Consider the following 26,060-nt stretch of genomic DNA (forward strand, 5'->3'; position numbering starts at 1 on the left):
GTGAAGGGGAAAAAAATACTCTGTTAGACAAGGGTATAATGAAATGTTTCAGATTGAGGGCAAACTTTCCTCTTAAATGTTTATGTTTGCTATGGCTCTGCTTTGTTATTTCAAGCTGATGTATGATATAGAGATATAAGTTTATGTGCAAGATGATGTTGCATGTGTTTATAATAATTATTTGTGTATAGATAGATAGATAGATAGATAGATAATATACCTTGCATTAAGGTATATAAACATATAAATATTTAATGAGTCATATCTCTATTAAAGATTTGCCATAGCCTAATAGCAACATTATGCATTTAAATTGAATGATTTTACCTAAATAGCCTGCAACTTTAAATAAATAATAAAGATGTATGAAATGTAGCAACTCATGGAATTACTGAAGAATAACCCAATGAATTACAATTAATATTCAATTATATTAAATAATAACCCTATGAAAAAATGTCACCCAGAGCCTTCAATCTTTCAATAATAAACACACACACACACACACACTTTTGTTTTTGTGAAAAGTGGGGACATCCCATTTTTATACTGTACAAATTGTATATTCTATGGCCATATACCAACCCTACACCTATGTTCTCATAAGTCACCCTCTCCTTGTAATACCTGTGTCATACCCATTTCGTTACACAAAGTTGTGTCCTGATATGTCACAAAAACATGCACACACACACACACACACACACACACACACACACACACACACACACACACACACACACACACACACACACACACATATAGATCGCTAATTTCCAGATAAACAACATTCTAAATTAACCCTCGTCTGACTAAATCTCACAAACTTGTTTATGTCCTGTAAATGTTTTATTTTATTATTATTATTTTTAAATAGGCTGTCACCTCATGTATGATAGTGATGTCACCCTGTAGCTAATTTTTAATTGTTTAGGCCGGTTTTGTTACAACTCACCCCGTGTTACACACTCTTCGGTCTCCCATACAGGTAGTTTTTTTTTCCAACGGTTTCCTTGAAAGTGCTACTGATGCTCCAGTCCTAAACTCTCACCTCCCGGTGTGGTCTGGTCCCTCTCTCTCTTTCGGCGCATGCGCACACGGGCAGCGTTGTCCGACTTAAAAACAGCTGGGCTTTTACGTGCGTTCACAGAGAAACGTGGGGCTGCAGAGCAAAGGGAACACGGCAACGGATTTAGATAAGGATTATCGCTGTTTTAGTGGTTTCACAGCTATGCAAAATAAGAAAATGCAAGAGGATTAGTGACACACATCAAGTGAAGCAAAATAGCAAAACAGAGTATGAAAGCCAGACGCGACTCGCCTCAGAGACGAAAAAGATGCTCATGTTCATGAACAGACATCCAACACAAGGAAATCTCCAGCTCTGAAATATATTTAATATGCTACAAGATTGTTATTCTTCACTGCCGTCGGGTAGTAGCGAAAGGTAAGATGGATTTTACAAACTATAAATGCATAAAAAGCTTTTCCCACCTAACAAAAGTATTGTTTTAATGTTTAGTCTAGTATGTTTTATAGCTGCAGTCTAAATACACTGGAAAGTTTACGTGAATTATATAATACGTAATTTTTATGCACCAGTATATCAGTTCGAGTCAAGGGGAGTTTTGTCAAAAAATAATGCAAACAAGTGTTGATGACAGATGTCCAAGTGACAGAACCTGCTGTTTCTGCTTTGAGGATTTTCCTTTGTGCTTAAAACATGAACATTTTGCTTAAGTCCATGTAGACTGTATTGTTTTAGTACAAAGTACAAATAATGTTTTAGAATCATATAAATGGCTTTTTGGTTAAAACCAAGCTTTCAGAAGTTAAATAGAGAAAAACAGAGCCGGTGAAGGTACTCTGAGAGCTCCACGGATAAAAAGTAAATGAAAAAATAAAATGCATATATATAAAATTATTTTTTTTACAATCCATTATGCATTTTAAAAAAGTAATAATGTTTGTTACAGTTATTATTAATGAATTATTTTCAAGTGAGAATATCTGACTTTGATTTGAGAATGTAAATTTGAGAATCTAAATGGTTGATTCATGAATCGATAGATGAATAAACCTTTTTTTTTACAATATGCAATCATTATACAGCATTGATTTCCTTGTATTTGTCTTTGTGATAGGACAAAACATAACTGTAAAATAAAAAATAAAAAATGTCTTTCTTAAGTTGTGCATATTAATGTTCCCAGTGGTAGGATTTGTCCATAAGAGCTGCGGTTATCTGATGAACTGCACTAACATGTGTCTTTTGAGTGCGCCCAGATGCCATAGATTTCAAGATTTTTCTAACTCATCCTTAATCATTATATCAGTACTCTATGGTCATGAAACAGAAATATATCTAGACTGCCTGTACTGTAAATGAGTCCGTCTTCAGCTTTCATGTCTCACAGGGTTAATCAAGATCATTTTGTCATGGTTGACCTTTCAGCAGCATACATTTACCGCCTATGGGGCAAACTGCCTCATCTCCAAGAGAGGTATCTGTGCATAGAGTTGTGTATGAATACATAATCTTTCATGATTGCATTGCATCGGTGTGCTTTGTACTGTATTTCCTAGTGTCCAATTTGTTAGTTTTTATCCCTATAAAAAAAAAAAAGAAAAGAAAAAAAAATGATGGTAACTTGAAATAATTTTAAAATATTTTGCTGTCAAAATATTATGCTATCAAAATAGCATGAAAATATTATGCTATCAAAAATAATGGCACACTTTTACATGTTGGACAAGAAAGCGCTCATAGATTCTTTTCAGCATATGATTACATTTATGGCTAAAAGAGGTCAAGTATCTGAACAATATTTATAGAAAGACGAAGAAAAGCAGTCAGACAAAAAGTTATTATTAAGCCTTGAAGCAGGTCTCAGTTGATGCAAATATCTTCCAATATAATATTATTTTTGATTGGTACAGACCACCCTTTCCCTTTAGATTTCCATTGGATTGATCAACCACTGGTGACTGCAGTGTTTCTCCAGCCTCACTAATACCGATTCTAAATAATGAATGCATGGAGGGTGGTTGATTGTGCTTCTGGAATTTTTTTCTGGCCTTAGCACAGTTTGCCAGGGACAGTCTTATTTCCCTTCCGTCTCCTGTGGTCCCACAAGCCTGACGGAAACATTCTGAATAGACTGAATGGACTGTTTTTGCCATGGCTGTTAACATTTATTTGAATATTTTGAAAAGTCACTGAACCTTGTTGTAATTTCAGTCTTGGGCAGTCAACTAACTTGTAGGGGGTTTGGAATCCAGTTGAACCCTGATATTATAAGGCTCTTCTTCATTGTCTGATCATCATTTGATAAATTATCGAATCCATGATCAATAAAAGTGTATTTAATGCCTTTTTGAAACAATAATTTCACTGGATGTAAAGCACTGAGTATTGTGAACAATAAACAATTGATAATAAACCCAGTTTACATAGAAAAGATCGACAGTAATGCAAGTTGAACTGGACTAAGGGTGTTTAGTGATTAAGACGCGGGCTATTGCTCTAAAAATGGACAATTTATGCCCAAAATAATAACATTTTATCACTATTTACTCAACAGTATATCATTCTAGAGTTTTCATTTTTCTGCATAACAGAAAGAATATATTTTGAAGAATGCTGACTACATCAATCAGTTTTGGTTACCATTGATTTCCAAAGTATGGACTACAAAAAAAAAACAAAAAAACCCTGACATCTCTCAAAATATCTTCTTTTGTGTTCCTGCAATCCATTTAAGGGCTTATACTACCTTTACGGTTGGATAAGGACCTAACAAAAGCAAGAGAAAGGATAGTAATAATGCGGCTTGTTAAATTTCATTGTACAGAACCAGACAGCTGAGTCTGCACAGATGAAAGACTTCAGAGTCGATTCGTGATGAGAAACCACTACATTTACTTACTGCAGCAGCTGAAAAAAAAAATGAAGACATTACACTGAAGAAAGAAAGGGCTACATTTCTTGGAGTGTCATCCTCTGCAGCTGATGGTGATGAGTTCCTGCAAAATACATGGAAATAATGCTGCAGTCTTGTCAGTTTGTGTCAGCGAGCACTACTGTGTATGCATTTGTGTGACTTTGCCAGGGCTTGCTTCAGTCTCCCAGAAGAGGCCACAGAATGATCACACTTACTTGTCTGTGGTCTGTGGGTGTTAAAGCGCTCTGGTGTCAGTACTTCGGCTACACCACTTCATGCACGCACCCTTTGTAGTTTAGCGGTCAATAAATCGGTGCCCGAGGGCCAGCAGTCGCCATCTTTTCAGCCAGCATTTATTGAGCGAATTTTAGTTATAGTGCCTTGTTTATGTCTGGGCTTTAAATCTGCAAATGTAAATGTGCCTCAAGCAACACAAAGCATAAATAATCAAAGACAGACTATTCCTAACAACATTTTAGTGCATCGTCTAATTCATCTCCTTTCCTGTCTCGCCGCTGTAAGTGTCTAGTAAATACTGGATGTGAACCAGCGAAATGGATAATGTTTGAAATGTATCTGCAAAAAAAAAAAAAAACGAGCATACGGACTGCGCAGTACACTTACAGTAAACGTCTGTGTGTGTGTGTCATTGCAAAAGGCTTTATGCATTTTAACCAAAAGCTCAGTTGGCTCAAAAACAAAAATCGGCCCAAATTAAGAACAAATAAACAGTTCAGTTTATATGGAGCTTTTGGATACTGCAGTGAAATCAATCCCTGCAGTGGATGATCAATAGTCTGAGTAGGATGTGAAAACAGTGATTGACAATCACCTGCAGTTCAGTTCACAGCTGGAGGTTCCTCTTTTTTTCAGAGGATTTGGATTAAGCATTAAGCTTGATTTTTCAATAATTTGAGCGTTTCAAATCATATGGACACATCTTCTTCAAAACGTAGGCAGAATTATTTATTTGATTTGAAATGAACTCTACTAAATAACATGTTGCATATTTTTGGTTTATTTTCCTTTCCTTTCAGCTAATATTATGCAAACTAAGATGCAATTTTGATAAGTGAACTCTTAATTAGTTTTCACGACCGCTCTTGGAACCTTTGCATACACTATTTTGAATTCGCTGACAGGCTGCCAATCAGCGAACTGCTGGAAATGTCTCTTTAAATCTCTTTGATTAGATTACTCAACCCTGGGCTGGGGTGTGATGCCAAGTAAGATTATTATCACGACCATATGACAGAATATATGAAACATATACTGCTATTAATGAATCTAAATTCTAAATAACATCTAAATTATTCATTCATATTATTTAACATCATTGAATCAACCTAAATACATTAGGTTACACTAGCAAAATGAAATGTAATTGTTCGAAACAGCTACTCGTGGTAGCTTGTGAGCACCTTTTACAGTGCATTAAGAATGAGAAGAAATGAGCTTAATATAAAATGTTTTCCCTTCCTCATTTCTTGGATTTGGCCTTGAAAATATATATTAAAGGAGGACAGATTGGGGTCACTGTGGGCCAGGGGAACAGCGGGCCAACTGTCATGTGCCTGCCGCCCCACCGTTACACTCTTTAGAAGCAAGATTATGACTGTGGAAACCTTCTTCGCTTAAACATTTCTTACTGAAATGCTTCATTCAGAGATACTTAAGAGGAGCACATAACAGTCAGATGGTCAGAGATGGTGGCAAGATGCGTAGATGAGAGAAAAGAGAGCTATCCAGGCAGCATCTGAGCTCCAGGGTCAGTCTCATCAGCCTCTGAGATGGAAGTGTGGTCGCCCTGCTGTAAGCGAGATGATAACACGCTGGGAAAGCAGATGAAGACAAATGAGTGCTCCAGTCTGGACCTACAGCACCCATTCGCTGCTGTCCAGTGACAGCCATGGAGACTCAGCGTCAATGCTATTACAACTCAAGGGTTTTGCAGCATATGCCATGAGAGCAACGGCAAAATAGACTAATAAATAATACATCAAATAAAGGCGAATAACATTTCCTTTCAAACTTAATGCCCTTTGAAATGCACCGTGGAGTCGTCAGACGTCCCTGAATGGAAAATGGAAATGACCTTGGCTCTGCATTATTATTCATAAATGCATTTGTTTCTGTGTGAAATGCAATACCATTTACCAGCAAGCACACAACAGAGCGAAAGGGAAGACAAAATAAGATGAATTATGTGTCCCACGCATCTCACTGCTATAACATTCATTAACGGACCATCCTTATAATTAATCGAGCCGCCTCCCTTTGGCTCCATTAATTACAGTTATTTAAAGTGAATAAAATTCTTGAAAAAAAAAAAATGAAGCTCAGGACTACTGCCAAATTCTCCGGTTTACCAATACGACAAGAACATCATCTCTCATTAATACACCGTGGCCTTATTTCTGGTTCATTTTTCAAAAGTGATGTTCAACTGAATAAATCTTAGTTGAGTGTTCAAAGCAGTGAAGGCATAGCGCCTCTACAAGATGATTTCATAGAACAGCTATTCATTTTAAAGTGAGTAAAAAAATAAAATAATTCAGAAACTCAAGCATAGCAGCAAAAACAAATGAAATGTGTATTTAAACATATGTATTTAAATGTAAAATAACTAATTTAACTAGGGTGTGTATATTTATATTTTGGTTGTCAATCAGTTACATTTTTTAATGGAAACTAGCATAATTTTAAATAATTTGCATCCATATCAGTATTTGCTGCGAGGAAATTTAATAGATGTTTTTAAAAAAGGATTATTTAAGAGACATTATCAAAATACAAAAGTCAAGATGTTTTTTAGCATCTCACGGCATGAGCGTCACATTTTTAGTATGGCGTGCTTTGACAAAAACAGTTTAGTTTAGCTCAGTTTTGTCTATGTTGAACACAATACCATGTCTTGTGTGAGCGGTTCCTTAATCTATGCTGTCAGCTCCCTGTAAATCTGCTTCGTATACATGTAAGCAGCTTTTCATATTTGTATATATTATTCAAAAGCTATGAATTATGTATAAATGGGGAAAAAACGGTTTATGAGAACATGATGTTGCAAATGATTAAAATGAAAAACTGATGAATATAACATGTTAAATCATCAGATTAAAAAAAACAAAAAAACAAAACCTTGCAGTACCAGAACTTTGTAAAACTGATTTTGAAAATAAGAAGGTGTAGAATGGCAGATGCAGTAGGTGTTATTTGATTTCTGTCAGCTATGCGTGCATCCTCTGTCTTGTAAAGGATAGATTTGTCAGAAGCTGCTCCATGTACTGGCAGAGGGGGAAAAACTACCAGACGCCAGTCACTCACTGTTCATAGCTAGAAGAATAATGAGCCCTCAGGCTGATTGACATTCTCAGCCGCCTCGTAGTTATGGTTTCCTCTGGTGCTGGCGAGGACAGCCGCCCCTGCATCTCAAGCGTTTATGCAAATCTAGGCCTTTTGCCAGCACTAGGCCTAAAAAGATGGAGTTTGGGGGTCTCAGAAGGGGTTCAGTGAGCAAAGCTGTGCTTGTATGGAAAGCTGCAACTGGCCCAAATATCTCTAATAAAAATCGGACTCTTAATCATAATAAAGACATTTTTACTCGAAGTCTGAAGCTGTAAAACAAGATTGAAAATGAATAATTGAAAACAGAATCTATCATTGTGAATCACAACAAAAAGTATATTTAATAAGAGAAAAATTTAGAGGGATACTTTTATCCATCTGGAATTTTTTAGATCATAAACTGGGCATTCTGTAATATGAGTTTGGTAAAACAATGCTATAGATATTTGATTACTGGGTCATATCTAATAACCTGTTCAGTGGAAAAACAAAATATATTTTCATTACAAAATGATTTCCCCCTTTAGATTATTGTGTAAGAACAGTAAATAGGATCAATTTGACTTTAAAACCAGCTTGATTAAGATTGATCAGATATTCTGTTTTTATTCTTCACCTCTTACACATGAAACCAAATCCACATTCATATTAATGTGTGGTGGTGTGATTATGTGTTTTACGCATAATCGATGTTGGGCCCAGCCCTGTGTTTTCATCTTCCTTGGGCCCAGATATATTCTAGATGAAATAGACTGGGAGAATATATGGGGCACACAGTGGACTCTGTAGAGCTAGACTTGTTTGATTGGCTAGAATGAATGGAAGCAAGGGACAGCCCACCCCTGAGTTAGTTAGACTTGTTACAAGGTTTGTTTTTGCCACACAAAAGGATTTTCAGTGGAGCTGAAATAATGGGCTGAAAGATTCAAGAATGTCTGAAGTGAATGGAACAAAAAGGTGCTGCAAGTTATACAGTAGAAACTATTTGGCTTAGATTAGCAGTACTAAACCAGACTTCATTTCAGTCAGTCAGTCAGCTAACAAACATGTTACATGATTTAAAAAGAATGAAAGATGAAGCATTAGAAACATGAATGTGCATTTGAGAATGTTGAAATGAAAATCAGTTAGGGTTAATTTATTACATGTTTTATCACTATTGGCCGACAAACATTTGTAGTTGAAAATAACTAGGATATGTTGTACATAATTATAATAGTTTTTTTTTATGTAAGTGGTTGTACACAATTTATTTTAGCTCCATTTAAATTAATTTAGATTAAAGTAAGTCAACAATTTTTATTTTATTTTAATAAAGCTAAAATAAATTGATTGCAACCACTTACCTTAATTTGTTTTTATTTTGTAAATTCAATGATTTAAAAAAAATATATATATATATATTATATATAGTGTACAAGGGTCAGCATGCAAATGATTCTTAATGAATTACTTAATTATTAATTAGTTTCTGTCAGTAAGAAATCTCACGATATGTAGGTTCAAAGTTTTTGGGTCTGTAAATATTTTGATTTTATTATCACTAAGGCTGCATTTATTTGATTTAAAAAAAGGTAAAAACTATATTTATTTTATACAAATATATTGACTGTTTACATTGTAACTGGTTTAATTTGTCTTTTTTTTTTCAATGTATTTTTTTTAATGTATTTTTTCAATTGTAGCCAAAATGCTGCTCCTCTGAAACTATTTTCTCACAGACCTTAAGCACACAAAATCACTACTGGTTTCCACTTTCTTTTTGGAATGTCAGACCCCTACACCGAGCCCATAACTTGCACCTCGATTAGGAGACTGTAGTGTTTCCTCTTAGACTTTTCACATCTGCCGTGTACTCATAAGGACAGACAGGAGCACAAACAGGTAATGCTTCTCCAGCCAGCAAGGCCCGCTCTCTCCTCTTAATGGAGACATACTACCAGAATAACTGCCACACACTCTCTCTATATTTCTTTCTTGTCTCTAGCACTCTGGTCTATCCCTGAGAATAAAAAAAGTGAATGATGTGCTTCGACTCGCGTCTAACTGCTTTCTATTTTCCCACCAGGTTCCCTGAAGTCTTTGAGCCGTAAGAGCTCAGAGTACATTCTGCCACAAGTACTTCTGTCATCAAGGGGATGTAACGGCACAGTCAAGTTTTCCCTTAATCGGCGGGACATTTTGCCAGAGGAATTTTGCGCTCAAAGAGTTTTTAAACAGAATGTGAATAAGGTATCACTGTTAGAGCTGGCCATAGAATGGAGCACCTGGAATAGTCTCTGCCTTTTTTTAGTTGGAACAATGGCAGCATGAAATCATAGACTCAAGGTTTTTTCACTTACGTGGAAGGAGGGCAACATGGCAAAGCCCTTCTACAGGCTTCAGCGCTTCTTGCGACGGACTCAGCTGCTCTTCTTGTTCCTCGGTGTGGCATACATTATGGCTGGAAGTGTTCTTCTTCTGCAGAGACATGGATTGGTGGTGTCACAGCGTGGGACGAGCAGTTACTTTCCTTTGCCGTCTTTGCCATCTCCTCCCAGAGCCCTGGAGGCACCTGCCCTCCGAACAAGTTATGGAATAATGGGAGCTCGGCTATCCGGAAAGGGGGTTTTATCCGAAGACAACGCTGGATCACAATGGCTGATCTCTAGAAACCAGGAGATCCGATATCTGAGACGTCGCTGGTTCCACAGCCTCATGTCCGAACAGGAAGCATCCAGAGTGGAGAAAGTTCTCCCGAAAAGAAAAATCCGACACAAAGGTGAAACTCGGTGCTAGATGAACTGTGTGCTTTCCAGAATGACAAACTGGTTGTTTATGATAATTGGTTTATTTTCTCAATTATCTGGATTCCAAGCTGCGCTGCGGAATCTTCCCATCTGTTTGTGCAGAAAAAGGTCACGCTCTGAATTTTTGATGCGATTGTTATTCTCCGCTCAGGCACGTACATCGGCTGCTTTCTGGATGAAGCTAAAGACCGGGCGCTCAAAGGGATGGTGTTTTACGACTTCCGGAAAATGACCAGCACCTTGTGTCAGGACACCTGCACGGAAAGGTATGTGATTAATACACAGTACACTCAAATACTCACGGCTTTTGTTTTAATCACGGAGCCACCAAAAGCAGATGGACATCTGTTGCCTGGAGGCTCCTCTGTGCTCATCTTAAATCAAGAAATAATGAAACAGTGTTTAGGGAAAAGAACATGCAGTGTGCATCCCTGTGCCAGCTGGCCGAGCTCATGCTGGGAATTGGATCAGGCCCAATTAATGGAGCGCAGCTCTGGACCTGGACTACGCTAATGCTGGAGGAGGAACATCTATCTGCCATGATGGAGTATACACTTTTTCAAGTTCTTAGGCCGGCGGATAATTGACCACCAGAGAACAAGTGTGAGGCAGATTGACCTCCTGTAATTACTCCCAACGTTTCAGAGCTTATTTAATTACTTGGGTGACATTTGCAATGTTCAGGGGGAATCTAAATAGTCCATTAGAAAACATGAAACCTAACATGTGCTAAAGATGATCTTTTGTTCATGCTGACATAGTGGATACTTTCCTATGAAGAAGAAAATCATAATTAAAAGTGTTGACACCTTTAAGGCAATATTATGTTCTTGCTTTACGGCTAGATATATTTTTTTGTATAAACTGTACAAAGATCAAACAAACAAACTTGAAAATACATTTTTCAGTTATTTCAAATGACCAGTGCAAGCAGGTAAAGACAATGTTCTGAAAATATTGATCATCAGCCGCGAATCAGTATATCATTTCATATTTAAAATGTCATTTTGCTATTCAGACTTTTGCCATTCTGTTACAATTTGTTAAATAAAATATTTATTTACAAAATGATGTAATTTTATAATTTAGAAATCACTTAAAATAATAAAATTCAACAGAAAAGGAAAAAGAAAATTATTCAGAGCGCCTAACAGACTTGCAAAGCCTGAATAAATCTCAAGACCAAAGACCAGAAATACCATTTTAAGTGGCATATACACATTTGACAAGCTGCTTTTCATGCAAAGTTAATTTTATATTAGATATTATTTCAAACTTCAGGGTTTTGTCAGTAAGATTTAAAAAAAAAAACAAAAAAAAAAACAAATCTCTTATACTTACTAAGACTGCATTTATTAGAATAAAAATACAATAAAATCAGTAGTATTATCAAATTTTATTACAGTTGTAAACATCTGTTTTCTATTTGAATATATTTTGAAATGTTATTTATTTTTGTGATGGCAAAGCTAAATTTTCAGCAGCCATTTCTCCAATCTTCAATATCACACAATCTTTCAGAAGCCATTCGAATGTGAAGATCTGCTGCTCTAGAAACATTGATCATTATGGTCATTGCTAAAAACAGTAATGCTTGTGATATAAAATAATATAATATTTGTGATAAACAGAAAGTTTTGAAGTTTTTTGACATAGAAGTCTTTACTGACAGTTTTTAATTAAAAAAAAAAACTTTTAGGATTAGTATATAGTTTATCAAACATATAGCTGATCAGTCATTTATCAAACATCTAAAAGTAAACACCTCAAAAACATGGGATCAGCCTCTAATGTTGATAAAACCCACATTTGTGGAACATATTTATATCTAAGAAATAGTTTTCGTTAATACTCTATGACTGCTCAAACTGAAAAGGATCTGACATCCCAGCCCAGTGTTATCATCTACAGAGAGGAAATCTTCTCCTGTTCTGTGTCTGCAGATACATCTGCTCAGACTGAGCGATTAATTCAGAGCGCAGATTACCAGTGGGAATGTCCCTGACTGGGTTGCCATGGCAGTGCCAATGCCACATTTCGAGCAGAGGATCAGAGAAACAATTTGCAGAGGGGCTCAAGCTAATACCTGTTGAGCCCTACACCAACATGCTTGAATGGAATCGTGCTGCTTCATTCTGCAATCTCCAAAAAAAGTCAAGAGGGCCAGAGGACAAAAGTTTCGAGATGGAGAAAGACTGTTGTGATTAACTACTAAACAACTTGCTGTCAATGTCAAAAAAACTAGAAGTCATTCACAGGTCCCAATTTATTGGAAAAGTTGAGATGGAGGTGAATGCAGGAGCTTCCTGGACCGGCTCGTTACTGTGAGATAGCTGGCCAGGTGGTTCGCAATGGCACCCTGAGAACGGCTGCCACTACAAAGTGGCTTAGGCTAGCACCGCAGGGTGTGGAAATGGGGAGACAGATGTTTGGCTCAGCAAGCTGGCTAATCACCAGCTGTTAACCCCATGAGCTCACAAACAGATATGAACGGGGAGATGCTGGTGGACTTTAAAAGACAGACCCAATAGGGATACTGCTAAAGAGTGTAAAAATTATAAGAGCTTTTCTGGGAGAACCAAAGAATGCATTGACGTACAGTTTACCCAAAACTGAAAATCTGCGGAAAATGTACTCACCCTTCAGTTGTTTTTTCATTGGAACAGATTTGGAGAAACGTAGCATTACTTGCTCACCAATAGACCCTCTGCAGTGAATAGGTGCCATCAGAATGAGACTTCAAATATCTGATTAATCATCAGTAATCCATAGGACTAGAGTCCATCAGTTAACATCTTGTGAAATGATAATTTTATAAACTAACTCATCAAGATTTTTTTTTTTTTCTTAAATCGTTGCCAAGCCCTCTATCCATAATATTGCTTTCTCCAGTGAATAAGTTGTCTCATCTTATTTAGGAGATAAATATGCATAGATGAAGCACCTTTTAAAAGTGACAATTAAAAATATTAGTTTAAAACTATGTCTTTGGATTTTGATGCGAAAGGACAACAGGGGACAGACTTTATTTTCATAGTCTGGCCATGGATCTTTGATGTTGCCAAAAAATCGACTGTTTTCGAAATCGTTTCCCAAACACTTACCCTGTTTACCATTGGCTGTCCAAACAGACAGCCCCGCCCAAAGCTGATGCTATTGGTTGAGCCAGTGTTGCTGAGTCAAAGTGGTTGGGATGCTGAAACAAGGAGAATAAATAAACCTATGAATGGCTTATAGTTATTATATTATTATTATATTACACCTATTAAGTTGTTAGAATACTATAAAAAGAAGCCATTACATCATTTGAAAACATTAGTTAACATTTGTATAAATATTTCTTTTATAATGACAAATGCAATATTGTTTTGTGTTAAGAAAAGAGTTTTTGCTATAAATATTTAGTGTAGTTTAGTATGAGTATAATTAGATTTTGATTGTTTTGTTTCACACAGTGGCTACCAGTTCGCTGGCCTTGAATATGGGTCTGAGTGTTACTGTGGAAACCGCATCACAAGCACTCGGATGAAAGAGGAGGAGTGTAACTTGGACTGCAAAGGTGAGAAAGGCGCCATCTGTGGAGGTGTGTCCCGTCTGTCCATTTACAAGGTGGAGGAGGATCTTCCTGGCCAGCGGAGATGTGAGTGCTTGAAAAAAGTTTACCTTTTTGCAGGGCACAACTTCTCACCCATTCATAATAATAAAACAACAACAACATTTGTTTGTAATACTTGTATACTGGATGAAAGCAGCGCTGCTTCTGCAGGTAATCCACTGTCTGGCAGTGGAGCTTTGATGTGGCCATATGTTTAAAACAGGTTTCCTCATCAGTCTCTTCCACATGCTGTTGGACCTTTGTGTTCTGACTCAATGTCCCTCTGCAGTATCAGGCCAACTGGATTCGGCCCAGCACAACACTCACATACACAGCTATTAAGCACTGACCATATGTTTTGTGGCCTAAATTGAAAATGCTATCCATTGTACCATATAATAATGTCTTGTTAAGAGGGATTTTTGCATTGTTTGGGCTGTTGCTTTTAAGATGTTCATGTAATGCAACAGAAAAGCCATAAAGAGGTCTCTAAATGATTGTTTTAATTGCTATGCTAACATATGCTAAAAATTTTAAATATGAAGGGGACACCAGGAGCAACTGTAATGCTTTACATTTTTTCTGTGACACTCTTTAATGAGTTGTGACACAGTAAAGTTCCCTCTCAGCCTGAGGAAAAAAGGAGTCTTGAATAATTAAATTTTTCTTAAATTAAAATTGTATGGCTGAATTGGGAAAACAGAATTTTTTAAATGCATACTGGGCTTTATTTCATTAAAGTCTCTACTCAGACTCATCAATATATTTTAATAAAAATGGATTGATTGTACATTACTGTTCAAAGGTTTGGGGTAGGAAAATATATTTTGAAAAATCTAATCTAAGAGAGGTCTACAGCCAATAATGCATTGCTTATTTTTGTGTGAAAATGTTCTGTGCACAGTATCCTGCAAGACTCTTTTTATTTTCCACACCTGTGTCGGTGAGCGTGGTCAGACTTGTTTTGTTATAGTTGAACAGTCTACCTCCGGTCTTAGTAAGAAGTTCAGAGGCTCATCCGAAGCCAGTGGTGCTCCTCTGCACTCTGTTTTAATAGTGCTTTATTTGATGTTTTCATGCAGCTGTGTCTCATTTATGGCCCTCACAGAGAATCATGTGATCGCTTCAAAAGCAAACGGCGGTCTGCAGGGCCTCTTCATTTATTTGGAGAGGCAAACAAAAGCCCCGGGGTTTCAGTTATAGAGTGCTTGTTTACCCTGCAGAGGTGACAAAGTGTCATGAAGGCCCTGAGCACACTCTCTAATGCAGATACAAACTTCTTAAATCACAGTATCAACTCACATCCGGTGTTTGTCCACGAGGTGAATCTGTTTCTTGGCTTGTTCGCTGTAGGCTCTGTTATGTCGAGTCAATTCTAGTTGGATATTAGCTGTGGAAACATTTGTATATACAAAATACACATTTATTATAGTTAATGATGAAGGAATGTATTGTCTGATTTAGGCAGGGTTCTTCACTTAGTTAACTAAAACTGTAACTAAAATCATAAAAAATTGTAAAATAAAATAAATGTTAACTGAAACAAAACTTGATGTACTAAAATTAAAACTGAAATAAAAAAAAATAGACATAAACTTTAACTGGAATAAAAAATAGGAAAATCTAAAGATAAAATGTAAAAAAAACTTTGTTTTTAGCAGAGAATACAAAAAAAAAAAAGTATCACGATTTCCTCAAAAATATTAAGCAGCACATCTGTTTTCAACATTGATTATGAGAAATGTTCCTTGAAAAGTAAACTGGAAGGATTTCTGAATGGCAGGTGAAAAATTTCAGCTTTGCCATCACAGGAATAAACTGCATTTTAAAATATATTCAAATAAAAATTTATTATCATTTATTTTGAAAAAAAGTAAAAAAAAACTTATTTTAAAAACATCCAAAAAATCTTTTGAATGGTAGTGTACAGTATATCAACTAAACATATTATTATTAATATTAACATGTACATCTGCTATGGGAAGCTCAAAGTCAAAATTTCAGTTTAAAGCATAGCGACGAGTTTCTTCAAATGCATTCCTTCATTCAAAAGCACCTGCTACAAGAAACTTGCAGCTGTGCCTGAAAAGGGTTTGTGAAAAGCTGAAGCAACTCAAAAAAAATTAAAAAAAGCGCAGTTTCCTATTCCTGTGAAATGTGGCTTCTTTGCAGTTCACTCATTACCCATACAGCCTGATTCCTTGAACTGTTTGATATTTCTTTGAAGGTCTGTGAGGTTTTTTTCTTAATAACACATTCACTGCAGCATTCCAAACCTTAGAGCAATGAACTGAGTGTTGGCACGAAATCTTGTTCCTACACCATTTACCTCCTGTCAATGAGCAATGTTCTCCATTCTCCTCTGCCTTCAGACAGGAACGTGCGCTACCGGGGCTGCTTCAGAAAACCTGACAACACTTCAGCAGTTTCTCTGGCTCATGCCATCCAGCCCAACCTCACCTCTCAGTGGTGCATCCAGACCTGCATGGATCAGGTCTGACTTTCCTGACTGTATCAACACTAGATTCATGTGGATTGGATATGGTCTGCTGTAGTTCTGATATATTCTCTCACTCTTCTAAACACAGTCTTCTTGTTTAAACTTGAATGTGTCCCCATAGTGCACAAATTTGCTCTTCTTCGCAGCATCTATCAGATGGTCATGCATTGTTGGCAGCATGCTCAATTGATTCATCCTCATTTTTAGCTGAGGATCTAATTGCACTGCTTGAGAACATTTTCAGATAATGATATCTCAGAATAGTTGTAATCTGTCGTATGGATTGAGAGACGTAGAGATCGGCTCTTGGTGTCATTCATATACATATGTATTCCCTCTTATCAGGAGTTTCCTCTGGCCCTGGTCAGAAAGCCTGACTGTTTCTGTGGCTACGCTACTCCACGCTTCACTCTTCACGAGCCGGTAAAAGAGGAGCTCTGTGCTGTGGAAAACAGCAGTCTGCCTGCCCAGGGTTCCCGTCAGCTCTTCCTCCAGGTTTATCAGACACCTGTTCAAGGTAAGACTCTTTGGAAACCTCACTGATCTTAATAATTACCTCTGTGCTCACATTTCCCCACACCGGCAGTTTATTCTTCTCACATAGAGCTCAGCCTCGAGATGTATGCTAGAATTAAATAGGGTGCCTGCTCATTCAATTCCAAGATTTTTTTTTCTGTGAAATTATATAAGAATGTAAAAGTGAATAATACCTTTTTAGGTATGCATGGCAATGCTAAATTTTCCAACAACACATAATAGCCTAAGGGTACCTGCATATCTATAAAGTACCCATATATCTGAGACTGCTTGAAAAATAATAAGCAAGACTGAAAGTAAATATCTCCAACAGCTTGAGTCTTCGTGGGTGGATTTGGTAGCTAACTAGTTATTTTTTGTCAAATCATTTGTGAAGGGAATGAATAAATAAATGAGTGAATAAATATATTACAGTAAATAGAGTAATATTGTGAAATATTATTAGTTTAAAATAACTTGTAATAGATTTTAAAATGTAATTTATTCACGAGATGGCAAAGATACATTTTTTGCAACCATTACTGTCTTCAATATCACATGATCCTTCGGAAAAAATTCTAATATGCTGATTTGGTGCTAAAGAAATATGCCTCATTATTATAAATATTTAAAACAGTTGTGATGCTTAATATGTTTTGTAATTTATAAATAAATATATACGGTACATATTAAATATTTATATTTTTCAAGAGTCTTTGATAAATAGGAAGTATAAAACAGAACATCTATTCAAAATACTAATCTTTTTGTAACATTGTAAAGGTCTTTACTGTCCTTTTTGATCAATAAATGCATCCTTGATGAACAGAAGTGTTCATTTATTGTGTTCCAAAAATTGTATCTGACTTCAAACTTTTAAACAGTCGTATATGTTTTGTAATTGAACAAACAGTTACCCTGTTTTATAACCAATCTTAATACACATAAGCAGTTGTAATTTAATGAACCAAATTAATTCTCTCTCAAATACCACCTGCCATCAACTAGCATGGTTTTATGCTTATTGGAATTATAAAGCTGTTATTCCCACGACTTCCTGTTGCAATAGGAGATATGTTAACACAACAAAAGAAAATTAACATTTGATGTTAAAAATAAACTTCAGCCATTCTCATCTAACATTGGGATGCTTCGAAAAGCTATGCAGAGCAGTAAGTGCTACACATGAGCAAAAATCAGTCAGTCAATAAAAAAAACCACAGCACACAAAAATAAATAAATAAAATAAAATTAAGTTCTTAAAAATCATTTTATTTCTAAAGATTAAGACTATTTCAGACAGGACCACTTTGGCAAGTTACTTGAGTTTATTGAACACAATTTATCTTTGGCGGTATGGTTCCTTATAGGGGTTCCTGCTCCCAAAGTAATTGAACATAAAAGAGCTTAAACATTAACCCCACGGAACCATCAGCTTGAAATACATGACAATTAAGACACTTTGTCTTTAAAAGCAAACAGTGGTAATCGTGTAGATGTGGCATTGGGACGTATATCTTGTAGCTTGGTTATGAGGATGAGTGTCTCTCAGCAGTGAGGTCCATGCCAACCGGGACTTGAAAGCCTTAGTGATCTGAAACAAAGAAGACGACAACCAGAAGGTGCACGGTAATATGCTCATGCTTATAATGGGAAGGGAGGGAGGGTTGCGGGCCATTTGAGCATACTTACCGAGCAGTAGTGCCACTTATATATGTCCCGTGTCTAATAGGAGAGTGGTAGTGATTGGAGCTATTCGACCGCTGACCGCATCAGCTCACAGCCTATGCCTCCGTGGCCTGAATGAACTAACGCTGCGCTCGATTTCTATATCTTTATTAGATAACACCTTGTAGCATTATTTTATGTGATTTTTATTTTATTTTTATAAACAGATGCAGTATACTGTAACTGCCTAGCTGATAATAACAGGTTGTTATATGTTATCTTACCTTCTGTAAAATATCTGGAAATTTCTTATTGTCCAGATTCCAGATGCACAGAGAAGAAGTTTCTACCTGAGAAGTCCAGCTCACTGGTGGCTCTGTCCAGTTTTCCTGGTGCGGGGAACACCTGGGTGAGGCACCTGATCGAGCTCGCCACAGGCTACTACACAGGCAGTTACTACTTTGATGGCACCCTCTACAATAGAGGTAAAAGTAGCACCACTCTACCAGTGATCATAAATCTTACCATTTTAAAAGCTTGCTTGTCTTTGATAGACACAAATCAAACCACTCTGAGAGATATTATTGCACAGACGAATGAATTTAGGGATAAATTTATCATCATTGCTATATTTTTGCCCATAAACAGGCTGATGTCTCTAATGAAAATGGGAATCCAACCAAAGTTTAATCTGCCACTACAACATCATGGCAATAAATACACATACTGTATACAGTATATAACTTTTTTTTCAAGAAGTTTGGAATGATTTATTAAAAAACAGCAGAGGCACTTTTTTCTTCTTCTTCTTCTTTTTCTTCAGCTCCTACCATGCAGCTTTTTGAGATCGCTTGATAATGTGCATTTGGGCACAGCTGACCTTCTCTTTTCTTTCAAATGCCAAACTTTATTGAGGATTTTTTTTCTATCATTAAAGAACTTGACATGCCTTGAAAGTCAGAGTGCCTTTTCAAATCCATCACAGAACCTGACACATTTGCCTGAGGTGGGCCATGGAGCCCATGCCTGGACTAACACCACTTCTGATGCAGTTTTTGGAACGTATGTGTTTGGATTCAGAGGCGGCACTGAGCGGTCGCCACATGCAGTTGGCTGTTTATTCTAATCCTTTTCTCCTCCCAACTGTGCAGGCTTCAAGGGTGAGAAAGATTACTGGAAGAGTGGAAGAACCATCTGTGTGAAGACACATGAGAGCGGCCAGCGGGATATAGAGATGTATGACTCAGCAATACTGTTGATAAGAAACCCCTACCGCTCACTCATGGCTGAGTTCAACCGCAAGTGCGCTGGGCATCTTGGTTACGCTTCTGAACAGCACTGGAAGAGCAAAGGTATTATGAGTACAGTATATGTTAAGCTCTTCTCGGAAACTTTACGTTAGTGTTATTTTAGTATTCTTTTATATACTACTGTATTATAGATTTTGTTAAAATTATTAATTTCAATTTAATAACGTTTTTAATTTTGTAAAATTTGTTAATTTTGTAATTATTTTTTAATCTTTTTAAATACTACTATTTCTGGGTTTTTATTTTTTTTTTTTTTTTTATTAGGTTTAGTTAGTATTTATTTCCAATTAATTAACATTTAAAAGCTTGTCCAATAAATTTTGTAATCTCAGAGAAATTACCAGTGTTGGTAAAAAAAGTAATGCATTACAGTATTGCGTTACTTCCTAAAAAAGTAACTAATTACGTTACTTAGTTACTATTTATTTAAAGTAATGCGTTACATTGAAGTCCTCCAACTAGGCTCTTAATGCATTTGTTGTCTAAAATATTTTTATACCTCTCATCCTTTTAGAGTGGCCTGAATTTGTGGGTAGTTATGCTTCCTGGTGGGCTTCTCATGTTTTGGACTGGCTGCGTTATGGAAAGAAACTTCTGGTAGTGCACTATGAGGAGTTGCAGGAGTCACTGGTGCCCACATTGCGATCCATCACTTCCTTCCTCAATACCAGTGTCAGTGAAGAGCGGCTCCTCTGTGCTGAGTGTAACAAGGATGGCCACTTCAAGCGCTCAGGTGTGCGACGGCCCACCTTTGACCCCTTCACCCCAGATATGAAACAACTGATTGATGGATACATCAGCACTGTGGACCAGGCCCTCAGAGCCAGCAACCATTCTGGGTTGCCAAAGGAATATCTACCAAGATGATAAGTCCAGAACTAGAGTACAGGACTGTCTGTCTCGCTCAAGCTCCAGTGCTACAGACTGTGATGCCCAGGAGATATTTTGATACATTTTTTTCCTCACATATTGAGGTCAGATATAATGCCATATGAAGCTGGTGTGCTTTGAGATCATCATGTTTTAACGGCGGTATGGGGATCAGTTTGTAAAAGGAAGCAATTTGCAGACTTGAAGTTGAGACTCAGAAACATCTCTAGTCGGAGGCTAGTCTCAGCCTCAAACGTCACCCCCACGCACCATTGGCTAAATGCATACGTCTGATGCATATGGGACACAAAAGTGGAAACACTTCTGGAGTGTCAAAGTCGTTATTGGATTAGTTGAATGTTACAGGATTTTGGGGAGACGTGTGTAGCGCTCTTTAACGTTCCACCTGGAAACAAAGGTGGCGCCAAACCCCCTCACAAAAAAAGAAGGCAGTAGTGTTTACAACTGTGATGACAAGTGCTTATCAGGATCAACTAAACACTGGAGTTTCAAAAGAATGTGAAATATTTAACGTTTGCGGCATCTTTAAAATACCTCCGAGAGTTTTACACACCGGTCTGTTATTGTGGTGACATTTCCACACCTCGAAACATGACGCTGAATGAAATGAACTGTGATTGGTTGTTTCACATGTCAGTCAAATGGCCTCATGGCCCCTTGGCCAATGAAAGCTGCCATGAATCCCAGACCTTCAGCCATCAGTCTGAAGGTCTGGCTACGCGAGACTAGTTATAGGCAAAATAAGTCAACAAGAGGCCTAATAAACAACTGATGTAATTGCTTATGAACTAATCCGACATGTACCGTAGATTATAATGACGTCAACCACAATAACAACATAATTTTATGACTACACAATGACTTTTTTTTTTTTTTTGTAGGGAAAATGAAGCCCATTTACAAAGCTGATATCATAAATGCTAGGCTAAATGTTACCTATTAGTGGTCTGTAACCACAGACACTGCAAAAATGATTTTAGTATTTTTGTCTTTTTTGGTAAAACATCTTAACATTCTTAAAACAAGATACATTTACTTTGACAAGCAAACTGACATAAATATAAAGACTTATGTAAAGAAAAGTATAAAAATGTAAAAATAAAACGAAAAAATGGGGTAACCTTATCTATTTGCAGATTTGTTTTAAGTATCAACTCTTTTTTTTCCCAGAAAACAAGACATAAGTTATTTTGCTCCTCAAGTAAATTTATCTTGATTTAACATCATTAAAAAAATGTTTGTAGTGTATTGGGGATAAGGTTGAGGACAATGTTATTATTCGAGAATCAAGTATTGAAAAAGTCATATTTATAGGCCACAAAACTACATTTTAAGTTCAACGTATCTATGCTATAACGGCCCTGATAGAAGCAGAATGTAATAGGATGTTGTGGAGTAGTAGAAAAAATAACACATTTTCTTTCAAACCTTTAAGTTCAACAAAATATGACATGGCAAACAGACTTAGCATACATCAAAGTCAAACGAATAGTGACAGTCCCCATCCCGCTAGATTCCTTCAGAATGGAACGAAAGCTTTCAGCTGGACTAGACAAGACTTGCCTTGCGGAATGACGCTAGCCTGATGCTAATCCTCCCAGAGCTGATTAGCATGCTGCCAGCATGCTCCAGACGTGTCTGGATTAAGCGCTGGTGTAATATTATTTTGCACATTGCCAAACTTCTACAAATTCAGACAATGTCACTGTAATGCTAGTGGCAGGAATCCCACCAGGGGGCTGTTACTGCTGAGTTATTAAACGAGACGCAAAGGATCAATCAGTTAGCATCATTCAGCGTCAAATTTCTCACTGTTTGAGTTTGGTCCATAATTTAATACCAGTGAGTAGGTTCACACGAGCTGAGCTGAGTGTTAACTTTAAACAAACACTCCCCCATCTGTCATTGGTCTGAAAAAAATGATAGTAACACCCCCAAAATTACATCACTGGTTCAGCCAGTGTTGCTATGCTGGAGTGATTGGGGTGTTCAAAGAAAAAAAGGGCCATTTTTAATAGTGCCATAGCCATACTGTTTACAATTGTTGGATGAATCAACCAGGCTGGGATGGAAGAAAGTTTTTAATGCTGGAAGAAAACACACACACACACACTTAAAGAGATAGTTCATCTAAAATTTTTAAATGCAGTCATCATTTATAGAGTTATTTTAGTAGGATTTATTTACTCTTGCCAGGATTTCTATATTGCTGTTTGCACTGTGCAGATCGATCGTTGTGTGACATTCATGAGAGCTATAGAGTGTGGAGCAGATGGCTCCTCATGCTTTCAGATCGCTCTCATGGTACTTTGATGTCATGATCCTTGTGCAGTGATGCTTCAAGTCCAACGAACAAACAAACACATGTGCATATTTGCATCTCTTTGATCGTTCTCTGTAGATCTCACCTTCTCACGTGCCACGATTGGTCGATTACATACAATACCAGCATGTTATTGGTCAAACTTCTGTACTTTGGATGTTTTAGGCAATATAAAAATCCTGGCCAGGACGTGTCTTGTATGAATGGCAAATATGGCCATACTATTTCTGTGTGAACTATTCCTTTAAGCCTTTATTAACTATAAACTGTCAAATTTCTTTGGTACCCATGACATTTTTAGGCCCCTAATGATTCCCGAAAAGAGATGTAAATCAGTGAGCTTAACAGAAGGATAATTAATGAGCCATATATAAGGTTTAATGAAATATATCAGATTTGGCTTTAGGTTGGTTCTATAAGTCTCTGCTGTGGAGAATAAAATGCTGTGCGCCCAGTATGAATTATAAATGAAATCCATTGCGCCCCCACTGTGATTTCCTGCAGGCTTGGTGCTGAGGTCATTGTGTCTTGTCTGGAGAACTGTGACAGATTAATGTCTAAATGAAACAGAATTTATTTTCCGTGCATATCTTGTAGATCGCTGCAGTATAAGGTGCACACATGCAGTAAATTGATATGTGTAGTGTGTGGTTGCGAATGTCTTGTGTGTGTGTGTGTGTGGTGTGTGTGTGTGTGTGTGTGTGTGTGTGTTTGCACGCACAATTGTGTTCATGTGCCTCATTCCATGGACAAAAAATGTAATTTTTTCATGAGTCATGTGTGCTGAACTATCCACAGCAGCAAATAGGTTCTTTTTCTGCCCTCCTAGGGCAAAGGAAAAAGAGGCATAATGAGCTTGTCTTCTTTTTTTATTTTCATAAACTCTCTTGACATCGGTCAGACCCTGCGACTGCTATTCACTTGTGCAGATGCTATTGAGAGGGGCCGGCCCCCCAGGTTTTACTGCTGTTGTGAAAACACAATGAATAAAATTCATGATGCAAGCTGGTGTCTTTTATTCATTTTCTCAGAAGTGGTGACAAAAGATGTTTGAAAGCATTAAGTCACTTAAATGTTTCAAAGACTTGCTACTAAGATATTCAGAGAAAAATAGAATCCAGCAGATGACTGGGAGACTGAAATATCTTGAATTACTACTACATCATTTACTGAGCAATGCGAGTGTCATGTGCTCACCAATGGATTCTCTGCAGTGAATGGGTGCCGTCAGGATGAGAGTCCAAACAGCTGATAAAAACATCACAATAATCCACAAGTGATCCACTTATCTCCAGTCTAATGATTAACATCTTGAGAAATGAAAAGCTGTGTGTTTTAATCACAGATCATTCAAGACATTTTTAATACCTATCCATAATACTGGTTTCTCCAGTGAAAAGTCATATCAGGACAGAAATATATACAGATCAAGCACTGTATACAAGCAAATAAAACATTTTTGGTGGATTTTCACAAGATGCTAATCAGTGGACTGGACTCATGTGAATTACTTGTGGATTATTGTGATGTTTTTATTAGCTGTTCTGATGGCACCCATTCACTGCAGAGGACCAATGGTGAGCAGGTGAAGAAATGCTAAATTCCTCCAAAATCTGTTCCGATGAAGAAACAAATTTGGATGGCCTGAGGGTGTCAATTTTCAGATTTTTATTTATTTTATTTTTGGTTGAACTATGTCTTTAACTAGCATAATATATATTATATCCAAACTTTAGGATTAACTTGGCAAAAATGGTTCTTATAATACGGACTTAGAGCTTTCTGTCCTATGTTTTGTCGCCTTTTTTAGAAGACAGGGTGCCTGCATCTGTCTTGCATCAGTCTTTAATCACATTTTTGTTCCCTCTCCTTGATCATTGCTTTGAGCCCCCTCAGAGCGCAGCAAACAGTTAAAGGCCTTGCTGTTCATTCCCCTGTGTCATTTGAAGCTGCAGGCAATCTGTCTTTTAAATGTGGCTACGTGCCTCTCTCATGGTAGCTGAAGTTCAGTGCGGCTGACTCTTGCCCTAACGCATGCGTATGTACAGTACAAACATATCTGAGATGAGAAGAAATGTGGCAGAATGTATTTATCAAAGCATGAGAATACAGAAGGGTCATCTGAAAAGGTTGATAGTGGTACAAAATAAATTTTGTATATGCAATTTGTATAACCTCAAATTGCCTGACATTAGGGATGCACAATATTTGAATCATATTGACAATATTGACAAGAATTTTGTAACTACGGTAACACTTTAGAATAATGGTCCATTAGTTAGTTAATTCATTAATTAACATGAACAAACAATGAACAATACATTTATTACTGTATTTATTAATCTTTGTTAATGTTAATGAAAATACAGTTATTCATTGTTAGTTCATGCTAATTCACAATGCATTAACTAATGTTAACAAGCACAGCTTTTGTTTTGAATAATGTATTAGTAAATGTTTAAATTAATACTGGTTTCTCCAGTGAAATATTACCCTGATATGTATATTAGCTTATGGCGTTTGAAAATGGCAAAATTTTAGTTTGTGTTTCACAAGCAGTTTAGGATTGTTTGCCATAGCAAAAAGTATGATTGGCTTATCAATATCAGCTTGAATCGCAATATAGGTGTCGTATATATAGTTATATATATATATGCATCTCAAGAAATTAAAATGTCATGGAAAGCTTTATTTATTTCAGGAATTCAACTCAAATTGTGAAACTTGTGTATTAAATAAATTCAGTGCACACAGACTGAAGTAGTTTAAGTCTTTGGTTCTTTTTTCATTGTGATGATTTTGGCTCACATTTAACAAAAAAAAAAAACACCAATTCAACAAATCAGAGTACTGTCTCAACAAATTAGAATACTTCAAAGGACCAATAAAAAATGAGAATTTTTGGCCTTCTGGAAAGTGTGTTAATTTACTGTACATGTACTCAATACTTGGTAGGGGCTCCTTTTGCTTTAACTACTGTCTCAATTCGGTGTGGCATGGAGGTGATCAGTTTGTGGCACTGCTGAGGTGGTGTGGAAGCCCAGGTTTCTTTGACAGTGGCCTTGAGCTCATCTGCATTTTTTGATCTCTTCTTTCTCATTTTCCTCTTGATAATACCCCATAGATTCTCTGTGGGGCTCAGGTCTGGTGAGTTTGCTGGCCAGTCAAGCAAACCAACA

The 26,060-nt window shown here is 36.8% G+C and overlaps 1 protein-coding gene across 1 annotated transcript; it reads left to right on the plus strand.

Moving 5' to 3' along the window:
• The first annotated feature begins 1,120 nt into the window (after positions 1 to 1,120).
• Positions 1,121 to 23,885, plus strand: LOC127972126 (WSC domain-containing protein 1). Its single transcript, XM_052575434.1, has 9 exons — positions 1,121 to 1,447; positions 9,358 to 10,050; positions 10,230 to 10,344; positions 13,534 to 13,718; positions 16,046 to 16,167; positions 16,519 to 16,690; positions 18,678 to 18,842; positions 19,509 to 19,709; positions 20,182 to 23,885. The coding sequence occupies exons 2-9, from the start codon at positions 9,648 to 9,650 to the stop codon at positions 20,532 to 20,534; spliced, it is 1,716 nt and encodes a 571-aa protein (XP_052431394.1). The 5' UTR covers positions 1,121 to 1,447; positions 9,358 to 9,647; the 3' UTR covers positions 20,535 to 23,885.
• Positions 23,886 to 26,060: the final 2,175 nt, after the last annotated feature.

The sequence above is a fragment of the Carassius gibelio genome, chromosome B15, assembly GCF_023724105.1.
Source record: "Carassius gibelio isolate Cgi1373 ecotype wild population from Czech Republic chromosome B15, carGib1.2-hapl.c, whole genome shotgun sequence".
NCBI lineage: Eukaryota > Metazoa > Chordata > Actinopteri > Cypriniformes > Cyprinidae > Carassius > Carassius gibelio.